Source organism: Leptonychotes weddellii, chromosome 7, assembly GCF_054177405.1.
Source record: "Leptonychotes weddellii isolate Sample4059 chromosome 7, ASM5417740v2, whole genome shotgun sequence".
Taxonomy (NCBI): Eukaryota; Metazoa; Chordata; class Mammalia; order Carnivora; family Phocidae; genus Leptonychotes; species Leptonychotes weddellii.
Window position 1 is genome coordinate 91,410,430 of NC_138375.1, and position 22,122 is coordinate 91,432,551.

Consider the following 22,122-nt stretch of genomic DNA (forward strand, 5'->3'; position numbering starts at 1 on the left):
TGCTTTGGGCAGTGCCCCAAATACCCTTGACTTTGGGTAGGAGTTCACTCTATTCAACCTGGTTGACTGTGTGGGGGGCAGAAGTTGCTTCCTCCTCTGGAACACTTTCCAGGCCTGTTCTGCTAGTCCAGCTCCCCATTCCCTCCTTGGGCTCCAATCTCACATCCAGTTCACAGGAGAGCACAGCACACTTGTGAGAAACAACGGCTCACTGCTGAAACTGTCCCTCTCCCTCCCTCCCTCCCAATCTACCCACCTCCTGGGAAGGTGGGAAGGCAAGGGGAGAAAGGATCTTCTGATGTAAAGGAAACAAATAAGATGCTGACCAAGATGTTTTGAGAGAGAGGCTTCTCACTCAGTATGAAAGTTCAGAGCCCAGAATCAGGCAAACAGCCTGAAATAGGAAACACCATGACATATATAAATAATTCTGCTTGTTATAGAGTTTCAGATTCTTAACAGCAGTCAGGAAAACAAGCTGTGAAAAGGGGTTATACAATCTGGCAGAAGTGGGGGGCGGTGTTTAAAACGTATTTTTAACCAAATAAATATGTCTCTTCCTGTGTGGCTAATGCCAGGAGTTATGCGAACTAATGTTACCAAAACAGAATTACTTGTAATTGTTCTAATGGCTAACATTAGAAGGTATGACCTGTCACATCCCGGGAGCAAAATCACCCAGACATGAAGAGGAAGTGAGTAGACTGTGCCAATCAATCAGCATTTCCCATCATGGCACAGAGGGAGGCTCATCGGACCCAGACAGGGAAGGAGGCTCAAAGCCCATGCCTCTCATTCTGCCACACCTCAATTTCTGTCCCTGGAAAATAAGGCAGTCACATCAAAGACCCAACGTCCTGAGAGTATTCATCCCAGCCCTGACTTACTGAGGATCAAGAATCCATGAAATACAGCGCACACCAAGGGACCTCCCATAGTGTTCGAGCACAGGACCCGAAACAGCTGGTGTGGCTGTTGCTAAAGGAAAGTGATTTTATATACTGTTCAGTCCAAATTCAGGATCATCATAGCTTCACAAGGTCTGGAGATAGCAGAAGATTGAAAAATAAATTATCAAGCCCTCAGGAACTCACAGTCACTGATACAGGAAATGTAAATCGGCATAACCACTTTGGAAAATACATTGCCATCATCGAATAAATTTGAAAAAACTGAAGTCTTCACTGATTGAGCATTTCCACTCCTACATAGAAACCCTAGTGAGCACTATGCTTTGTATGCCGCAGCAAGCACACATAAAAATGTAAAATTGTCCAAAAACAGAAGTGATCTCAACATCAACCAACAATAGAATAAACTGCAGTATAATCACCTCGTACCCTAACAACAATAAAAATTACAGACTTGGGGCGCGTGGGTGGCTCAGTCGTTAAGCATCTGCCTTCGGCTCAGGTCATGATCCCAGGGTCCTGGGATCGAGCCCCGCATCGGGCTCCCTGCTCCGCGGGAAGCCTGCTTCTCCTCTCCCACTCCCCCTGCTTGTGTTCCCTCTCTTGCTGTGTCTATCTCTGTCAAATAAATAAATAAAATCTTTTTAAAAAAATTACAGACTAATATAGTAAAAAACTAAGAAATATAATGTTGTTGCAGAAAAGTCACAAAAGAGTACACGAATGTTTCAATTAATACAAAATTTTACAAAGTGAACAACTAAAGCATACTATTTAAGAATACATAGGTAGTAGAACTTTAAGGAAAAGCAAGGAAACGGTTACTCTACAAGTCGGCATCATTTCTCTGAGACAAAGAGGAAACCATGAATGGAGGAGACTGTAGCTACTTCTGGGGTCCAATGGTGCCTATATGTCTCCCCCCCCAACACACCCAGGAAGCTGTGTTTAAGGCTCTCCCCAGGACAATTATAACAAAATTTCCAGGGGTGGGACCGAAGCCTTATTTTTTTCTGAAGATTCCCAAGTGATTCTAATACAATGCCAGGGCTAAGATCTGCTACTTTCTCTAAGTAAGTGGTTAACAAAATACCTATCTGTGCTTCCTTTTTATACCACTGTCTTCCCTATCATCTCTTAAGATCTATTAGCTAAAAATTTCACCAATGAATAACAAAAAAAGTTTGACTTTCACAAGTTATTTTTAATATACAATACTTGCTCCCAAACCGAGATATATCCTTAAACACTGTAAGCAAATTATTAAAGATAAATGTGATAGGGACAATAATCTAGAAGGAAATGCTTTTAAATGCAGTTTAATTCAGGAGTACTTCTACTTTGTAGGATTTACTAATGGTTCACAACACCTGAGTGGAGCCATTGAAACGTATTCAACACTGTAAGTTTATGGACAAAATATATTGAACTCACATATATCCAAATCATTAAAATAAGTTGTACTCTCCAAACCACATATATATTTATGGAGGTCTCAATTTTTGCGTCTAAGTCATTCAGTAGACAAACACTAAGTGAATCTAGTACTATATGCCAGATCCTGTGGATACAAAGATGGACATGGTCCCTTGTCTTTGAATATCATACTGCCAGCCCACTTTTGTTTGGAATAAATATCTGACCTGTGAAACCACTGTCTGATGAGTTACAGCTCCAGGTGTAGACACAAAGAGTACAAACAGAAATAAGGAAACTATTGGACCTACAACCTCACTCATGTATCATGACTTGAAAATTTGCACGTTGATACAATGCCACAGTGATGAGGAAAAAGAGAATGAAAAAAAATATTGCCAAATATTTTATGGAGCGCAGAAGAGAATATTTAGCATGAGCATCACATACAATCTCGTATTTTTTCAGGACTCTCAATGGAATGTATTATGTATCATGTATTATGGCATCTTTCATTTAAGTGGTCTAATCAGGGCTTTGGTGTATAAAAAAAATCACCCCTCCTTCTCCTAATGTCCTCTATGCTATTCCTTATGTTTCATAAATAAGTGAAACCATATGATAATTGACTTTCTCTGCTTGACTTATTTTACTTAGCAAAATGAAGGGGGGGAATCAGAGGGGAAGTCGAACCATGAGAGACTACGGACTCCGGGAAACAAACTGAGGGTTTTAGAGGGGAGGGGGGTGGGGAGATGGGTTAGCCTGGTGATGGGTATTAAGGAGGGCACGTTCTGCATGGAGCACTGGGTGTTATACGCAAACAATGAATCATAGAGCACTACATCAAAAACTAATGATGTGGTAACATAATAAAAAAAATAAAAAATAAAATAAAATTTAAAAATCACCGCTACCCAGAAGATCAGAGGTTGTTGAGTCCAGAACAGGAACTGCAAATATAAACAGGTTCATAGGAAAGATATTGAAACAGAACACCCGAAGGAGCACAATACCAACATGGCAGGCATGGCTGCAAAGGGAGAAGAGAAGTGTAACAAGCCTAAGGGTGGGTTTTAGCTTCCTGAAATGTCTTTTCTGCATCAGACATATTTGAGACACTCAGATTACAACCCCTGACTGCAAATCTGGGAAAACACCAATCACTCAGTTTCATTCCATAAAATTCACATTGCGATATAAAATGCTGGAATGCACTTTAATGGAGTTTGCATCTCTTTTAGGTTGGTTATACTTTATTTTACCTTGTGGAACTAGTACTAAATCACTTAAAACATTAAAAAGTCCTTATCAGAACTCAAGGATGGCAATCCAGTTTCTGGCCTTCACTACCTGGGGACATGTCCAGACTGAACTATACAATGTGGCCATCAATAGAATATATTGAGAATCCGGTCACAATACTGTATAGCGCAAAGGCAGACAAAAGAGTTGAAAGATCTGGATTTGAACACTTATAGAAATGTAGCTGTGGAAAGACCACTTAATTCTCAAATTTTAAGGTGCTTGATCTGGAGAAACAGAGTATTATCCTCCCAGCCTACTACCCAGGAGTGTCAGGGGGACATAATGAAAATACCTTTTGAGACAAGGTTGTCAAGAACTATGAAAGCCAGTATTGGGGGACTTCTCAGTGGTATACATTTGTCTGATGTTTTCCATACAAAAAGTACAACTGTCACTAAACAGAGACATGATATACTCCAAAACAGTTTTCCTCTGGTTGTAATTTAAAAGCATAATTGAAGGTAACCAGATGTCTGCTTGGGAGGCACTATAATTGCATCTGTGTAAGATACCAGATGTGCCATTGTGACAAACGTGCAAAGGCCCCCCGCCTTGGGCAGCCGGCAGTCATTAGGTGCCATGAGCAACAATTAGGTCATACCTACTTTCCAGTCTGTGCACTGGATTTTTTTAAATCATTTGTTAGTATTTCTTCAAGCTCTGGTTTGTGTTCACCATTTATTCATTCATTAGATATTTGCTGACAGCCTACGATGCACTGAGCATTCTTTCCCCTCGCACCACAGCGTAGCCTGTGGAATTGCCAGGCATTCTCCCAACTGACCCTTCAGGAACCCTGTTCCGTTTGAGAGACAAATGAAAATACACTGCAGTCTAATTTTATTTTAAGATTTTATTTATTTATTTGACAGAGAGAGCGCACAAGCATGGGGAGCAGCAGGCAGAGGGAGTAGCAGGCTTCCTGCTGAGCAGGGAGCCCGATGCGGGGCTGATCCCAGGACCCTGGGATCATGACTTGAGCCGAAGGCAGACGCTTAACTGACTGAGCCACCCAGGCACCCCACAGTCTAATTTTATTATTGAGAGGCAGAAAAGTATAGACTCCACATATCTTGGCAATGGCCTTTTGAAATCTGCACTGAGAGTCTGAACTGAACCCCCACCAGGAAAATGACTTCCCATCTACAGCTGGACAGGATCCACTCACTGCCCTTACACTGGAAGCCAGAGCCCCAAGTCCAAACAGCTAGACTGAAAAATATTCAACTCCATGGTTATGAGTTACAACTTCAGTGGGAAGTCTCATCCCAACCTTGAGCACAAGGGGCACACCCGGCAAGGGGTATTCTGTTGAGTACAGAAGAGGAAGGGAGAGGGAATAAAGCAAACAGGAAATAGGAGTTGAAGGTCCTCCCTACCTGGGATGAGGCTGGGGGGGCGGGGAGGTTGAAAGAAGTTCACTAGAAGTCCAGATGGGCAGCTGTCACATATGAATGAAGCAAAGAAATGAACCATCACAACAACCTTTTTATTTAATTCTTATTAGGTGCCAACAACTGTAAGGACTTTATATTCCTTGTTTCCATCTAACATTTATGAAGCAACTTACACGTATTATCTTATTTAATCCTGACAGCCATTGCACGAGGTAAGGCCTGTGATTATCCCCATTTCATAGGGGCAGAAACTGAGCTTTGACACCCTCATGCAATTGCCCAAGCTCACTCAGGTACCACATGGAGCATCAGGGATCTGAACCCAGACTTTTGCACCTCCAAAACTCAAATTCTTACACGCAAAGAAATAATTATGTCAAAGACGGCAAAAACAAGAAGGGCAGTAAAGACAGAACTTGAATAAGTCAACAAAATGAGAGTGAGGAAACCAAACAAAGAACTAAGCCACACCAATCCTAAGGGCTCAGGCTCACTGGACTCTGCCCATGTCAGCTTGATAGGTCACCACACACACACAACACACACACCACTGTCTCATGACAAACCTGCAAAATAAAAGCTGCAACAACTACAAATGTAGTGCATAGAAAGCAGCTATGTGAGAATCATTATGAACTAGAACCTAGGGCAGGAATACAAAAGACTGGGGGTTGGGGGTGTTCTACCTATGTCGGGCTCATACTCCCATAAAGGCCCAGGTTTTAAAGAGTCAAGACCAGGCCTTTTACAGTTCACTTGGACCCCGTAGAGCAGAGCACTGCCAAAGGATCCCAGTTGATCATTTCCCCAAGAACATCTCATCACTTCTATCTGCCTCACTGCCCACCTCCTTCACAAGACTCTCCTACCTGTCTCTTCAACCATCAGCCTTTTAACCTGCAAGCATGGGTAATTTTAAAGCCAATTATTTATTTTTTAGATAAAGTAATACAAGGACCGCCACCAGCATTCAAATACTCTTACATCTAAGAAAAAAGCAAAAATTTTAGTTTTTTGCCTTAAGTATTAACAGACTCCTTGGATACTGTCATTTTTAAATTCAATTTTAGTCCCCTGAGTGCAATCAAAAACTGTCATATGCATCCTGCAGCGTTTAAACGGTTTCCAGAGGAAAGGACAGGGGTGGGACATGGTTACCCAGAGGTAAATTCCAAAACCTTCCACTGTCCTGAATCCTTTGGGAAGCACATTAGAGTAGGGTGTTTGAAAAAAATATGAGCTTCCACTTACATTTTTTTTCCTTGAAAATTATGAGGGAGGGAGGAAGTAACCCTCTGCTCTATCTCTGATGTGAGAATAAATATTTAATTCTCAATTCCAGTCTAAGGGCCATTGGTGCCAGATAAAAGCAGGAAGCTTATTCTTTAGGGAAAACTTTAAGCTGCCTTCTCATCTTTACAATGTAATACCTTAAAAAAAGAGAATATGGTTAATGAGTTTAACTGAAAACTAAATTCAGATTATTTGATGAGGGGTTCCGTTTCCTTGAGAGTTCAATTTCATATTAAATTCTTTACTGCCAGAAAACCCACTCCTTAAAAATGAATGGCTAAAAATGGGATGGAAGACAGAGAAAACATTTTTAAATTAAAGATTTAAAACTTCACAAATGATGCATATTTGAGTACATGCTTAAGTAATGTATAACAATGTTATCAATTTAACATGGAACCTATTCTAAAAAACATTCTCTCCACCACTAACATTCATGCACTGGGTTACCTTAGCAACTGAAGGAATAGAATTCCAGCTTAAAATGTCAGAAAAGGAAGTGTGGAGAGGTTTGTTCCATGAGATACTATCAGAAATAACAGAAGGCTAGAAAGTAATAGAGAGTGTGTATATAACTGATTGAAAAATGTCAAGATTTCCAAGAAAAACATTTAAAACCTCAGAGTTAGTTGATACCTGTCATGCACTAATTTCAAAACTCCTCAATCTTTTTTAAACAGTTTAGAAAACCTGTATTTTGTATAACTCTGTCCTTTGTGGGTGTCCTGGTAGGACACCAGCTGATGTTATTTCAAACTTGCTGTCCAGTACAAAGCTTTGGGTCGAAGAACAAAGCTGACATTTCATAGTCTGGGGGACAGCACGTCATTCTTATAGTTCAATATGCCATCCCCTGGCTACTAAGACCTAGAACATAAGTTGAGGCCAACCAACAAGCCATGCTCCTGAGCCTTGCTCTATTTTTTTCTATTTATACAGCCAGCAAATTGTACTCAAAGATAAAAACAGCAGCCAAGGGGTGCCTGGGTGGCTCAGTTGGTTGAGTGACTGCCTTCAGCTCAGGTCATGGTCCTGGGGTCCTGGGATCGAGTCCCACATAGGACTCTCCCTGCTCTGCAGGGAGCCTGCTTCTCCCTCTGCCTCTGCCTGCCACTCCCCTTGCTTGTGCTCTCTGTCAAATAAATAAATAAAATCTTAAAAAAAAAAAAAGCAGCCAAGCTCTATTTCAAGTGTTAAACAAATCTTGCTTCTTACTGGTTACAGTTCTCTTTCCTCTATTCAAAGAGAGCTCAACAGATATTTTCCTTTGTCAGACATTGCTGGCCCACACATTTCCTTCTGCTGTTGCCTAGAAAGAAGGTGAGGACTCTGGGTGTGTGGCCTGAAGCACAACTGCTTCAGGAAAATTGGCAGTTCCCATTTAGTCTTTAGTTATGAACTGTTATTTCTCACTTAATCGTTTCTCCTGAGATAAAAAAGCAACATAACTGCTCTTTAAATGCCTTAAGGTAACACTAAACAATTAAGACACATTTTTTAAAGATTTTATTTATTTGAGAGAGAGAGAGAGCACAAGCAGGGGGAGCGGCAGAGGGAGAGGGAGAAGCAGACTCCCCGCTGAGCAGGGAGTCCGACACGGGACTCAATCCGAGAACCCCAGGATCATGACCTGAACCGAAGGCAGATGCTTAACCGACTGAGCCACCCAGGTGCCTCCAATTAAGATACATTTTAACAGTCGCCGAATGACCCCCACTTTTATAAAATTTCTTCCGATGTTCTTTTGTCCTTCTGCATTTTTTTTCCTTTTCCCCCCATTAGTTGTAAAGTGTAGAAAAGATTCTCCTTCAAAGGGAACTAATTGACAAAGACCCTATTAATAAAATAGAGCATCATGCTAACCACCCTTCTGAGTAACAGCATGACCTATCCATTAAACTCATGGTCCCTGACAAGGTTTCTACTTTTCCTCTAAGTCAATATTAATTACAATGGAACTTGTTTTTGCACATACCAATACTACTTAGACTTGCCCTGACAACATGTAGTCTGCAACTAATATATTTCTTTAATTTCTCGATTCTCAAATATTCTCATCTTTGAAATCAGTAATTTTATTAATTATCTAAGGCACTTTCAGTGGGTCCTACCAGTTCCACCCATTACTTTTTTGGGGACAGCTCCCTAAATACAGCAGCTGACAAGTCCAAGATAGTCCTGCAGAAAAGTTTCACAAGCTCAGTTGGCTTACCCTAAAAATTTCTTCCATTCACAGAATCAACTATAAAGGCAAGAGTCAAGTTTAACTCTTTTCACTTGATAAAACAATCTGCCAATTAAAATTTTCTTTATTTAAAAATTATATTATGTATGCCCTGCAGATTCAATTCATGATATCACTTTTCTTAAAAGTTCTTGCCATGAAAAGGAAATGGTACTTAGGTAACAGGATGGAGTTGTTACCTAATGTTATAGCAGTAAACATTTTATAGTATATAAATGTATCAAATCAACACATTGTACACCTTAAACTTACACAATGTTGTATGCCAACTATGTCTCAAAAAGCTGGCAAAGAAGATTGTGTTATGTTTTCATAATTGTTATAACAGAGTTCCATCTTTTCCATAACTAAAAATTTGTGCCTATAATGAGACCTCTGAATATATGAACTATTTTATGTAGAGAACTGTAGAAAACGCCAAAGTCACTGTTCCTAATAATTTACCTTGGCAAAAAAGGAATTAAATCTGCAAATTATTGCTACATATTGGTTTGTAAATGTAAATATATGCTGAGAGAGGTAGTCTTTTTGAGTTTTTTTTTTCCTTAATGTAAGTGCGCTCATTTTTCTTCTATCAGAAAACTTAACCAGGACAACCTCTACTTATTCCATAGGTTGGGTTAAGAGCTATTATATTCCTAAAGGCAATGCTCTCGTCCTCTGAGATGGTATTTGTAGTCCCTTTGGGCTCTTTACTCAAATGGTAGCCTTCTCGTGGAGATGGGAAGCTTAGTGCTTGCCAGCCATGTTGGGCTTCTGGAAACACAAGCGAAGTAATTCGGTTGAGCAGGAAGGGAACACTAACTCACAAGTTATGAAACAAAGGAAAGCACCAAGGAAATGAAACAAAATACCTTATCCCAGTTAATCTAATTGTCAAAATTATGCCAATCTCTGAGAACTATAGCTCTGTCCCAAAAAAAAACAAAGTACCCAAAACAAAAAAAGATAAATTGTGACATTTTGTTGGATATATTATTCTATTCCAAGTTTTACTGCAAATATGGGGTCCTGATATCCCACAAACATTTTTTATCATGAAAACTATTTCAAAGAACTGGCTTAATTTTATGAAACAGAAATCCAATTTTATTTATGGCACAAAATTAAATAAAACCAGTGATATTTCCTTCCCTAGAACATATAATAAAGTTGCATTTTGAGTAATGATGGGTAAGAAGCAGGGCCAAGAAGAATCTCTGCTTTTCTTGATGAGACACAACACTCTGCTCAGCCTGGCCCTTCTCCAGGATCTCAGGCCTTCCTGAGAACACTCAGTGATTGAAGAGGAAAAAAGTGAGGGATTATAAAATGCAAAAGGCAAGGAAATGCAGTCAGGCTTCCCAGTAAGGCTTCCACCAGACTCTTCCAAGACAGAATCATTACAGATATCAATTAATCCTCATTCAGCACATCCATTTATCCCACAAAAAAAGCATAAATAAATAAACACAAAGAATTTTAAGCACAAATGGCGAAGCTTTAAATCATTTCTGGGTAAGTATTAGGAGAAATAATTAGTAGGAAAGAAACTGTTTTCCACTTAGGATGCCACTACCACTTAACACACAATGAACTCCAGCAGGCCATATGCCACCGTTTCTTAGTCTGCGATTATTTCGCTACCTCGAAGACAAGCAGCACTAATAAAATCAGTTAATTAGGGGAGGATGCACTGAGCATGTACAAGATTCTCAACTGCTCAGATGAAAACTCTACTAAATTGAAAAAGAGGGACCAGGTTGTTGACACAGGAGACTCCTGAACTCTCCTCCTCCCATGGAAGCGCCAAATGTACAGCAACACCCACAGCAATTCTCTCTGAGAGAAATCCAGGAACTAAGTGAATGACTTCTCTCATACACAGGGTAAATGTGGAAGCACCACATCAGAATGGGTACAAAAGGCTGAGACACACTCACCATAAACTCTGCCCCTGGCACAGTTCAATACAATCAGAAGGGAACCCCAACTCCCAGCTCCTCCGTGAGGAATGAAAGGTTTGGATCACATCTAGCACCCCAACTTTGAAAGCCTCCACCGAGCTGAGAAAGCCAGTGGAGCCTGCATCCAAGAGTCCCACAGGACTACAGCAAAGAAGTAGTTCTTAACAGGCAGACAAGCACTCACCATAACCATTCCCTCAGGGTTCAACATAGAGGAAGCAGGTGGAAAGACACATCTCCCAGTCCTTCCCTGGAAGGAATTTGACTGCATACTTTATAAACTGCTGCTTAAGGGTCCACTTTCTCATTGGCATGCACCTAGGAGCTGACTGTGATCTTCCCTGGACCCGAAGGGGAGCCAGTGGGCAATCCCCCCCCCCTTGGTTTGGTTCATTCCAACAATAGATCCAGGTCACCAGCATCTCTCTGGAAGCAGCTTGTACACACATCTGGCGCCCCAGGTTTTACAGCTGTCACCTAAGGGACAGCACCCCTGAATGCCTAGCTCTGATAGCCAATGTGGCTTGCCTTCATTGAGTCCCACAGGAGTGTATTGGATAAAGAAGTAATTGTTAATGGATGCACACAGAAGCCCTGGCTGCAACTATCCCTCTGGGGTTCAGCACATACTGTCCCAGCTTATGCTTGAGCATAGGGTTTCTAATCAGCCTGCATCTAGGTGATAACTGAGATCTTCCCCTACAGGACACTGATGGGTCTTGGCACACCCTCAACTACTGGGTACCACTAAGAACAAAGACAACAACTTGGGCAATCACTAAAGTTTGAGAAGCAACCAGGAACTTGGGCTAGGCTGACCAACAAGGTTCATCTAGAGGAGACCAGTCTGTCAAGACTGGGAGAGGTGTCTGTTTCATCTATTGTACAGAAACCAACACAGAGAGTGAAAGAAAATGAAAAAAACAAAAAAACAGGAGAATAGGTTCCAAAAAAAAGAACAAGACAAATTTCCAAAAATCAGTCTTAATGGAGGTAAGTGATTTATCCAATACAGAGTTCAGAATAACAGTCATAAAGATCCTCTCCAAGGTTGGGAAAGCAGTGTGTGAACAAAGTGATAATTTTAACAAAAAAAGGTAGAAAATATAAACAACTACCAACCAGAAATCATAGAGCTCAAGAATATAATACATGAAATAAAAATTCAAAAAAAAAAAAAAAAAGATTCAATAGCAGACTAGATCAAATGGAAGAAAGGATCAGCAAACTTGAAGATAAGGTAGTGGAATTCATCCACACAAGGGAGCCAAAAGAAAAAAGGGTGTTAACTCCATCCCTGAACAGTGATGTTGTACAGAAGTTCCACTATGAGTCTAGGCTTCAGGCAATGTTACCTCTATCACTGTAAACCGTTCTAAGAGAAAGTCTAGAAAAGTTCCTAGAAATTTTCAATAAATTGTTTACAATAGCAAGATTTTGTCCTTTGTCTGTAGCCTCATTTGTCCAGACCAAGTACAATTTGCATTCTACATATGTACATACAATATACTCTATATATGGAAATCCATTCACATACGCACATGAAAGTCAACTTTTACTGAGAACTTAGTATATTCAGAGACTGTTAAAGAAGATTCATTACATATTATCTAATTTAATCATTACAACAAGCTGATGAGATGGGTACTATAATGCTTCATTTCAGAAGTTAAAACTCTATGACATAAGAAGTGAAGTAACTTGCCCAGGATGCCTCATAGCAACAGGGTCAGGATTTGAACCCAGCTCTAAAACATAGATTTTCAATGACTGTGACACTAGAATTGTTCTCCCCTAAAATATATCTCATGCAAAGTAAAGAACCTCTTGGTGACATACATTTGCCTACATTAAGGATATCGATAAACAAGGGTCATTACCAACGGATGCTTAGAAAACACAAATACATTTCCAAATAGCAATAAAAATGGCAGTTAGGTGACCCTTGCCAACTTGGCGGTTAGCCTACTGTTCACCCAACTTACCTGATTATGTATATCTTATCAGCATTGACTGTGCAGACATATAGCCCCAACACAGAAAATAGTATGCATGTATTATTATCAGTCCACAGAATTAAGATTTAATTCATTCCTAAATTTTAGGATGAAAATATAGCACGTGGGTAACATGAATCCCATTTAGAAGGCTCTTAGTTTAAGTTATTCATGTGCAATAATTAAGTCCCATAACCTTCAACAATTTGTCATCTGCAGAGGCACACATTAGCCCACTGCAGACTCCAAGCTGCTATGCCGAGGGAGGTGCTGGGCTAGGGAAGGAGCCCTGCTTCTGACCTGCAACTGCTGCTCCTGGAAGCTTGGGGGCACTTTACTTGTGGCCTTGAGTGCAGTGACTGGTGAAAAAGTATGAAAACTTTATGCCTTTGTCAAAATGAACCTGCCTTCCAAAAAGTAAAACACCCTCCAATATTAGAGGTTGTTTTTTTTTTTAACTAGGAGGCTTAAGAAAATGAAGTTCCTTAATCAGAAAACACATATATATACAAATCAATACATGTCAGTACATACATGTATATCAACATATATGCATATATACATGTATGTCTGGACATACAGGAACGTATATATGTATGTGTATATGTGTGTATATACGTGTGTATATACATGTATATACATTCATATATACATGATAAAGTTCCTTAGCCAGAAAACATGTACATTTTTCATATATATATGAATTATAATAGTGCTATCTAGGATGTGTGACTTCCTTTTGAAGGTCCTAAAATACAACTTCCATTCTTACCACAAATACTTCTTGAATACTTGATATGTTCCAAGCCATTTGGTAGGTCTTGGAGATAATGGTGAGGAGAACAGATATCACCTAGTCCCCATGGTACCCACCCTTCACACTTATCAATCAGCTACCATACAGCTCGGTATAGCACACAAGAGTCAGACACGGCTCAACAATGAACTAGGATTGTGACCTATCTCATCCACGTTCTTCAGGAATAAGAAACATCTTTAATTTCCCAAGAGAGTTTTAATTTAACCCTGACTGAAAGAAACAAATGGAGATCCTCTCTGTTTGTGGCATATGGCCTTAAGATTCTGTTTACAAAAAGCATATACCTTTACCTCGATTAGTGCATTTAATCTTATCCACCATCAAATTTAAACCAGTTTGTAATTAGAATTTATCAGGGGGTGCCTGGGTGGCTCAGTTGGTTAATCGTCTGACTTCCACTCAGGTCATGATCCCAGAGTCCTGGGATCAAGCCCAGAGTCGGGCTCCCTGCTCAGCAGGGAGTCTGCTTCTCCCTCTCTCTCTGCCCCTCCTCCTGCTTCTGCTCTCACTCTTGCTCTCTCTCTCAAATAAATAAATAAAATCTTAAAAAAAAAAAAAAAAGAATGTATCAGGAAGTAGAAACTCTTAAAAATAGCGTCATTTCATCACTAGAGTCATACAATAATAGAGAAAGACAGCAAAAGTATATGTGTTCAATAAAACACAAAACAACATCAATTTCTAATAAAATCATGTGATTTGTTGCATGGAGCACTGGGTGTTATATGCAAACAATGAATCATGGAACACTACATCAAAAACTAATGATGTACTGTATGGTGACTAACATAACATAATAAAAAAAAATTTGTGATTTGTAATCACCAAAAGAAGTATCTATTGAACAGTTTAGCCTCAAGCCTTGCATGGACTTATATAAAACATCCACCTTTGTTCACACAGAGATCCCACATGATTGGTGTTAAGAGTCTATTCAGTCTTCTAATAAACAGGAGCCACCCGGAGGTTTCTCCAAAAGTTAGTACAAATATTCGAATGCTCTCCGTGACACTGGCATTTTAAAGACGTCAACACATTGGTTTTATTTCCTGCATGCCGCATTTGTTCGAAGTGTTCCCACAGAGCTGGCTGCTTGTTCTTCCTGATGGCTGCCTGATGGTTCCACCTACTTGGAGAAATGGCACAGCAAGAAGAGGTACCAATGGAAGGAGTGCCACAGTCCAAAGCAGCTAGCTCAAGAGCTTGCCACCAAGAAACAGTCCTTCCCTCCTTGAGGCAAAGCTCTTCACCACCAGGAATAGAGCCAAATAACATCACCCAGCCCAGGGTTGAGTGACTCAGGATCTCAGGGAAGCCAGTCACGTCAGAATAAGGCTCAGGACAAAAATGGGCAGGAAAATCAACCCATGGAGAAAGACAACAAATTGTAAGGCACATTCTCAACTTCACATCGAGAAAAGACATCTGAATATCCGGGTGAAGACCCACCTTCAAGTGAAGAATTTCCCAAGACAGTCCACTCAAGAGGCAACTCCAGATGGGTCAGAGCCAGCACGAGCTCCTCGTCCAACGCAGGCAGGGCTCCCACCGTCAGGGCAAATGGAGTCAGCAAGGTCTGATGACTATCAGTGGTGAGGCGATCAGCTTGAGTGACCAGCAAACGAGCCAGCCGGCAAGCCATGTTGTCCACGTAGGTCACTGAGCCGGAGGCCATGGTCACTGGGGAGTAACCTTCTGAGCAGAGGCACACAGATACCGTCACCGTCTCCTGAAGTCCATGGCCTGGACAAGAAGACAGTAAACAGTTCACCTACAGTCTACAGGAGATGCTCACCCAGTGTCCAAGTCAGGGGTCACCAGTCTCGCTGCACTGAGAACGGAGACCACACGCTTCCAGAGAGCAAAGCAGAAGAGAAAGGCAGCCAGTTATCTTTAAATGCTGCCATGTTTGTGGGGCCAAATTAAAGCTGATTCCATCTTCTTTCAGTGACTCCTGATTTTAAACGTAACTTTTAGGAGCTCTGAACACTTCAATGTCTATTCTCTTATCATCATCAAACACCGTTATTTGGCGGTGTTTGTACTTCTACCCCAACCCCTGAATTCAAGTTCATCCTCTAAAGGCCTTTGCCCTTTCCTCCTCGGCCACTTCCTCCTGAGTCCTATATTTTTATGTATTTTTTTTAGATGATAGTTTCATAAAGTAGCTCCAAAGAGTTCCTTTGAATGTGAGTTAGGGTGGGTGAAGAGAACTCAACAGAAATACTTAACACATGTTGTTCATTGCCCCACTCCCGCCACTTCTGAGAATGACTTTTGTGTCTTGGAGGTGTTAATATTTCTGTTGTGGGTGGTTATCTAATCCTACTACCTGTCCTTCCTACTTATACTCTTCTTTCACTTCGCTAGGGTGAGTGAACTACTACCCAGGTACATTTTTATGCTGTACTTGGCAGAATACCCAGGAATTAGTACCACCAAACTGCTGTGATTATTGTAATCACAGCCAGACAGAGGAAGTGTTAACATTCAGCCACCACTCAGTCAGCTGAGTGTCTGCCTTTGGCTCAGGTCATGATCCCAGGGTCCTGGGATCAAGTCCCGCATAGGGCTCCCTGCGGGGAGCCTGCTTCCCCCTCTGCCTCCCTCTCTCTTTCTCTGTCTCTCATGAATGGATAAATAAAATCTTAAAAAAAAAAAAAAAAAAAACATTCAGCTACCACTGGCCCCCAAGCAAATGGCTAATAGGAGCCTTAATAGGAACAAGAGCATCCCAGCTCACTAAGTGATAACTACTGTCATGCTCACATCACCTCTTCAAAAATGACCCAGTGGTGCAAGCACATAATGCAGCCGTCCGTCCCCAGGCTACACTTCCAGGACAGACTACAGAAATCTGCTCTACACACTTCCGAAAGGTTACCCTGGCAAAGCTCTAACAGGAGACATTTAAGGTTCAGAAACAGGGACTGTCACCTGTCTGTACGGAATCTGTTAAAAACAAAGGTGAGGAGGTGCCTGGGTGGCTTAGTCTGTTAAGGTCGTGATTCTGGGGTCCTGGGATCGAGCCCCACATCAGGGTCCCTGCTCGGTGGGGAGTCTGCTTCTCCCTCTCCCACTCCCCCTGCTTGTGCTCCCTCTCTCAAATAAATAAATTAAATTTAAAAAAAAAAAAAAAAGGTGAGAACCCTCACTTCGAAGTAGGCCACAATATCATCAAACAGATCTTCTTTAACACACAAGGAGTAGGAAAGAGGCTCACCCTTACAGCCAAGTAAAGAAAATGACAAAATTTTAAAATGAGGACTGGCACTTCAGTTATTATTTTCATTCTTCCTCCATAAATGCTTCATAAAAGAAAACCAAGCAAAGAAGGAGAAGCAAAAGGCAGTAAAGACATAAACGGAAATGCCAAAGCCAAAAGGCAGAGGCAAAAGAGACAGAGCCGAAGTGACTCTGTGCTATTAATGAGGTTTGACTATTTTTTTTCTTATAAGGATGGCAGTTATTAGGCCAGAAAGAGAAGTGATTAAAATTGCTCAGTTTCTAAATGTTACTACCTGGGTCTGGTTTTCCACTATCACTCTCAAATACTTGTTTAAAGTTGTTCAACTTCAATTTAGAATTTCAACATAGATGTAATTCAGAAAAATGCTCTTTTTTGTTTCCAAATTACTTGGAATGCCTTGGTTTTCATTGCACATTATACTCACTACTCTTTATGGGCTGCATTATATTCTGTAAATTCATGTATGACCATGCATTGGATGTATGCCTGGATTACCAATAAAAACACACATACATCTACAGGCATAGCAAAAGAATGGCTGGTTAATATTTATTACTTGGCTACTTGTGTATTCAGAAGGAAAGGCTGGGGTGCCTGGGTGGCTCAGTTGGTTAACCGTCTGCCTTCGGCTCAGGTCATGATCCCAGGGTCCTGGGATCGAGTCCCATGTAGGACTCCCTGCTCAATGGGGAGCCTGCTTCTCCCTCTCCCTCTGTCTGCGGCTCTCCCTGCTTGTGCACACACGCTCTCTCTTTCTGTCAAATAAATAAATAAAATCTTAAAAAAAAAAGGAAAGGTTAATGATAATCATGCCCAACTAAATCTGTTAACCTTTATAGAAAGCATTACATCAATTACAGCAGCATGTTAAAAAAAATGCGCATAGTCTCAGAAATGGGACAACAGATTGATCTGATGAGCAAGTCCAGGGTTGAAAAACCTTTGTACTTCTCTGCAATTCTCACTATGTCTGTGTTGTTTGCATGTTTACTGTCTACCTTCTCTCTGCATGGAACAGATATACTGCAGAAGCACTTAGAAATATCTTTCCTCCAAAAACGAGGCCAATCCTACCCTTAAAAATACTGAAGGTTCCCTACATGATGCAATATAGAGGGTCTCAAAGCCCCACGATAAAGGAAAACTAATCCATCCACAAACTAGAACAACAAAACCCTCCCCTCCTGCAAGTAATAACATCTTCATTACACCTTTGGGCTACAGCTTCATGTCTCAGATACATAACCCACAGCCCAATGAAACTACGCAACTGTATCTGAGAACTATTAGCTCTTAAGAAAAATTAACATGAAATATTAATGAGTCATCTGTCACCATGGTAATTGAAGAAGACATGTAGGAGAATGACAGGTTTCTGAACATGAACATTTTGGTGGTGGCAAGAGAAAGTTCTGGGGCCTAAGATCTAGTAAGGAAGAATCTGGATACACAGACTGCCAAGGAAGGAACCCCAGCCACCAAAAGGAGCAAGCAGGAGAGCGGCGAACAATGGGGCTGCCAGACTGCAGGGGAAGGAGGGAGGGAGAATGAAAACCTGTTGCCAATGTCTCAGTTCTGCCTGAGCCATCCCTGGCCGTAGGCCCTGGAAAAACAGGAGGTGATACTAAGACAGAGTGACCCCTCTACTGGACTACACACAAAGCATAGCCAACTTGGAAAGTTGGGTGCAATCAACAGGATGGACCTGCCCAATCTAAGGCAAGGCTGACACCACTGGGAGAACCTCAGAAGCAAGATAACCCAGTGTGAGTGTTCTCATGGGCTCTGTCCCTTCCCTGCTCCCCACCCCCTCTCCACCTCTCTCTCCACCCATCCCACTTTGGAGCACTGTTTACTTTCTCCTCCTGGTCCTCTTCCCAGCCTATGTCCCTGGAGGAAAGATGCTTCCAGACAGATTTGCCAGTTGCAGAGTAAAGACTACACCTCACCTGGAATGCTGGATTGGAGAACATTATCCTCAGCGCGTTCGGCAATCACGATGTGTCTCTGATGAGATCCATTGTAAATAAAGTAAAATTCGGCATCTTTAGGAAGATAAACATTTTTGCCAAACTTTGCATAGATGGTCATCTGCCCCTAAAAAGAGCAAGTTAAGGCATCATCACACTTTCTTGTTCTGATTCTAAAAAACCACAATAAAAAGGGCTGGGGTCCAAAATAGTGTTGTTTGTTATGTTGATTTCATGTGGTTGACTCTCAAATATCACAAATCCTCCTTTCCAACAGCAAACACTTGGGACGACAGAGAGGTGCTTTCTGACATTTCAAAGTATGGGTGTCAGAGCTGGTTTGTTCTGTTTTTAAAGCTGAGTAAGTCCAGGGCGCCTGGGTGGCTCAGTTGGTTAAGCGACTGCCTTCGGCTCAGGTCATGATCCTGGGGTCCCGGGATCGAGTCCCGCATCGGGCTCCCTGCTCGGCGGGGAGTCTGCTTCTCCCTCTGACCCTCCTCCCTCTCATGCTCTCTGTCTCTCATTCTCTCTCAAATAAATAAATAAAAAAAAAAAAAAAATCTTTAAAAAAAAAGAAGCTGAGTGAGTCCAGAGGATAGGGAAGAATTTTTTTAAGTTTACTAGCTGTATAAATGTGATTGAACTTTGTTGTCTTTTATTTCCTTTGAATTCCTACCTGATGAACATCACTGATTCCCTATTAATTTTTTTCTGTACCTGACATACCACCATGCTACAAAGGTTCAAAACGATTATCTTTAGTTATTGCCTTACCCTGTACTGGATCCCGGTAGGTTGTAAGGACTTTAAATATTCACAAACTATGCCAAATACACAGCACCACATGCTCCCGCACTTGTTGTGCCATTTCCAATTGCTATTTGTCTTCTGAGGGAATTCCAAGTCCTCTTTTTCATCCGGCCTGGCCTCACACTTTCTCTTGAGAGCCTCTAGTCAGCACAAACCCTAAGTGCCCTGGTTCCAAGGAGAGGAGCTGCCCCTGGGTCACAGAGGAAGGTGAGGTATGTCAAGGAAGCAGGTAGCAGGTGAGGGCTCTCCAGTACATTTTCATCCGGAGGCTGTGTGGAAGGGCTAGATCTACATTTCTACAACCAAGGGAGAAGCACCAGTAGACAGGCCTGCCAGACCCTCCTGGGACACTGGAAAACTAAAGGCTTCAGACACTCCCTCCACTCAAAAACAAAAAGCAATACAGGAGAGTCCTCCAGGGAGATGGTACATTCCACCCAGCCTGTGGGAGTGGCAGGGAAATGGAAACTAGGAGGTGGAAAGGGTCGCCCACTTTGGAAGGCCTCCAGAGCTTGGCCCACTGCGGAGAAGCATCTGGGCTTTTGTGTGCTTGCCCAACAAAAACAAACCCTCTCTTGGCAAGTCCCTCCCCCTGTGATAGGGGAGAAAAGGAAACAGAGGAAATTCTACACAGCCTCCTTAACATCTGTTTGCCTTTGATGGCTATCATCAACACTATATTCTGTAGGATATCAAGAAGTAGGCCAATCAGTATCAGAAACAAAATCACTGCAGAACTCCTTTCTCCAATAATCACATGGATATTTCATCTAAACTTTAAAAATAAAAAGGTTGTTTTCCTAGTGGTCTGAAATCTATTACCCACAAAGCATTACCTTAAATTATGAATTGGTATAAATACAAATTGTGGTTTCCTGGAAAAAAAATCACTAGTTTACACAATTTTGGATTGTCCTTTCTCTGCATGTGAGCACATGCAAACATGCAGGAATGTCATCAATAGAAAGTAGCATGCCAAGAATAATCCACCATACGATACCTTCCAAAAAAGTTCAGGAAGAGGATCTGAAAGGCAAAAAAAAAAAACAAAAAAAAAACCAGTAACAAATGTCTGACATGACAGAGAGGAAACTTAGATGAAATTCCATTTCCTAAAAAAGGAAGAACAGCCTGCATTAGTCATGTTCCTGGTGGCTAAAGGGACTGTTAATTGTCCACAAACAGAATCTGACCTGACTTGTGATTTTTTTTAAAGAAAACAAACTGTATCAACAGATCAAAGCTTTTCACGGATCAGAAGAATATGTAATCTGTATCTATTCAAAACAACCCTCACATTCGTATTTTCTTTGGTTGGGTGAACAAGGACCACAACTTATGAAGGAGCTTAAATGCAAGACTTTCCAAAGCAATACAACCCCAAAGAGAACAGTTTTACAATTTAGGTGTGCCTTCCTTTAGAGCCCACACCATGCTCTACATTGATAAAAAGAAGATAAACAAAAACAGGTCAGAAATAAGACCTATCCATTAAAGAGAGATGGCCACAGTCTTAGCGCTAAGAACACTAGTCAGCAATAAAAAGGGGTCTTCTTATTTGCTAATCGCAGAGATCAGAAAGACACAGAAGGCATTATGAGAGGAGGAGGTATGGGGGTGATGCAGAAATTAAGAGAGAAACTCAGAAAGAATGGGATGGGGGTGGGCAGGAGAGTATGACAGAAAAAGAAAATATGAATATGAAAGAACAGGAACGTTTTCATTCCAGAAAGTGAAAGCTCCAAGGAGATTCAGACTAAGCCACACACATCAGGAGAATTGGGTTTCTGAAAATGTTCCAAAAAACCAGTACAGTATAAGTAACCAGCCACAGGTGACAATTTGGGGGGTAGACTGGGGTCTTTCTAATCACTCTGGCCACTGAAAATCTGCTCTTTTTCGAAAAGGGCCACTAATTTTGTTAATGGCAAAGATAAATACCAACCTACAGAATTCCGGTGTACTTCTACCTGTTCCCCACCTGGAATCAATTTCACACTTTTAGGCAATTAAAACTATAAACTTTCCTAAGTGAATTTACTGCCATCAATATCAGACTCACTCTCCTTCTATGCAGAAATACTAAACATCATCTTTCTGTCAATTCACTATATCCCACATTTAAAAAAACACACATTCAACCAGCAGTGTAAGAGGGTTCCCCTTTCTCCGCATACTTGCCAACATTTGTTTTTTCCTGACTTGTTAATTTTAGCCATTCTGACCGGTGTGAGGTGGTATCTCATTGTGGTTTTGATTTGGATTTCCTTGATGCCAAGTAATGGTGAGCATTTTAGATATAGATATAGAGCATGCGTCTATTTGTAAGCTGGTACAGCCACTCTAGAAAACAGTATGGCGGTTCCTCAAAAAGTTAAAAATAGAGCTACCCTACAACCCTCAATTGCACTACTGTGTATTTATCCAAAGGATACAATCATTGTGATCCAAAGGGGCAATGCACCCTAATGTTTTGTTTTGTTTTTTTATTTGACAGAGAGAGCATGAGGTGGGGAGGGTCAGAGGGAGAAGCAGACTCCCCACCTAGCAGGGAGCCCAATGTGGGGCTCGATCCTGGGACTCCAGGATCATGACCTGAGCTGAAGGCAGTTGCTTAACCAACTGAGCTACCCAGGTGCCCCAACTCCAATGTTTATAGCAGCAATGTCAACAATAGCCTAAGTATGGAAAGAGCCCAGATGCCCACTGACAGATGAATGGATAAATTTGTATTTATCCATGGATAAATTCAATGGATA

At 41.2% G+C, this 22,122-nt stretch overlaps 1 protein-coding gene across 8 annotated transcripts in view; it reads right to left on the reverse strand.

Moving 5' to 3' along the window:
* The window catches only part of ARHGEF28 (Rho guanine nucleotide exchange factor 28), a 235,204-nt gene that overhangs the window by 155,208 nt on the left and 57,874 nt on the right, over window positions 1–22,122 (reverse strand). For 2 of the 8 annotated variants that reach the window (XM_081826748.1, XM_081826747.1), the window contains exons 1-3: window positions 19,328–19,755; window positions 18,533–18,680; window positions 14,783–15,076 (exon numbers count right to left, since the gene is read on the reverse strand). In XM_081826748.1, the coding sequence (XP_081682874.1) occupies window positions 14,783–15,076; window positions 18,533–18,680; window positions 19,328–19,399 (514 nt within the window). In that variant the 5' untranslated portion in view covers window positions 19,400–19,755. Of the gene's footprint in view, window positions 1–14,782; window positions 15,077–18,532; window positions 18,681–19,327; window positions 19,757–22,122 lie in introns of those variants that run through there. The other 6 variants (XM_081826750.1, XM_081826743.1, XM_081826746.1 and 3 more) reach the window with 5 other exon arrangements.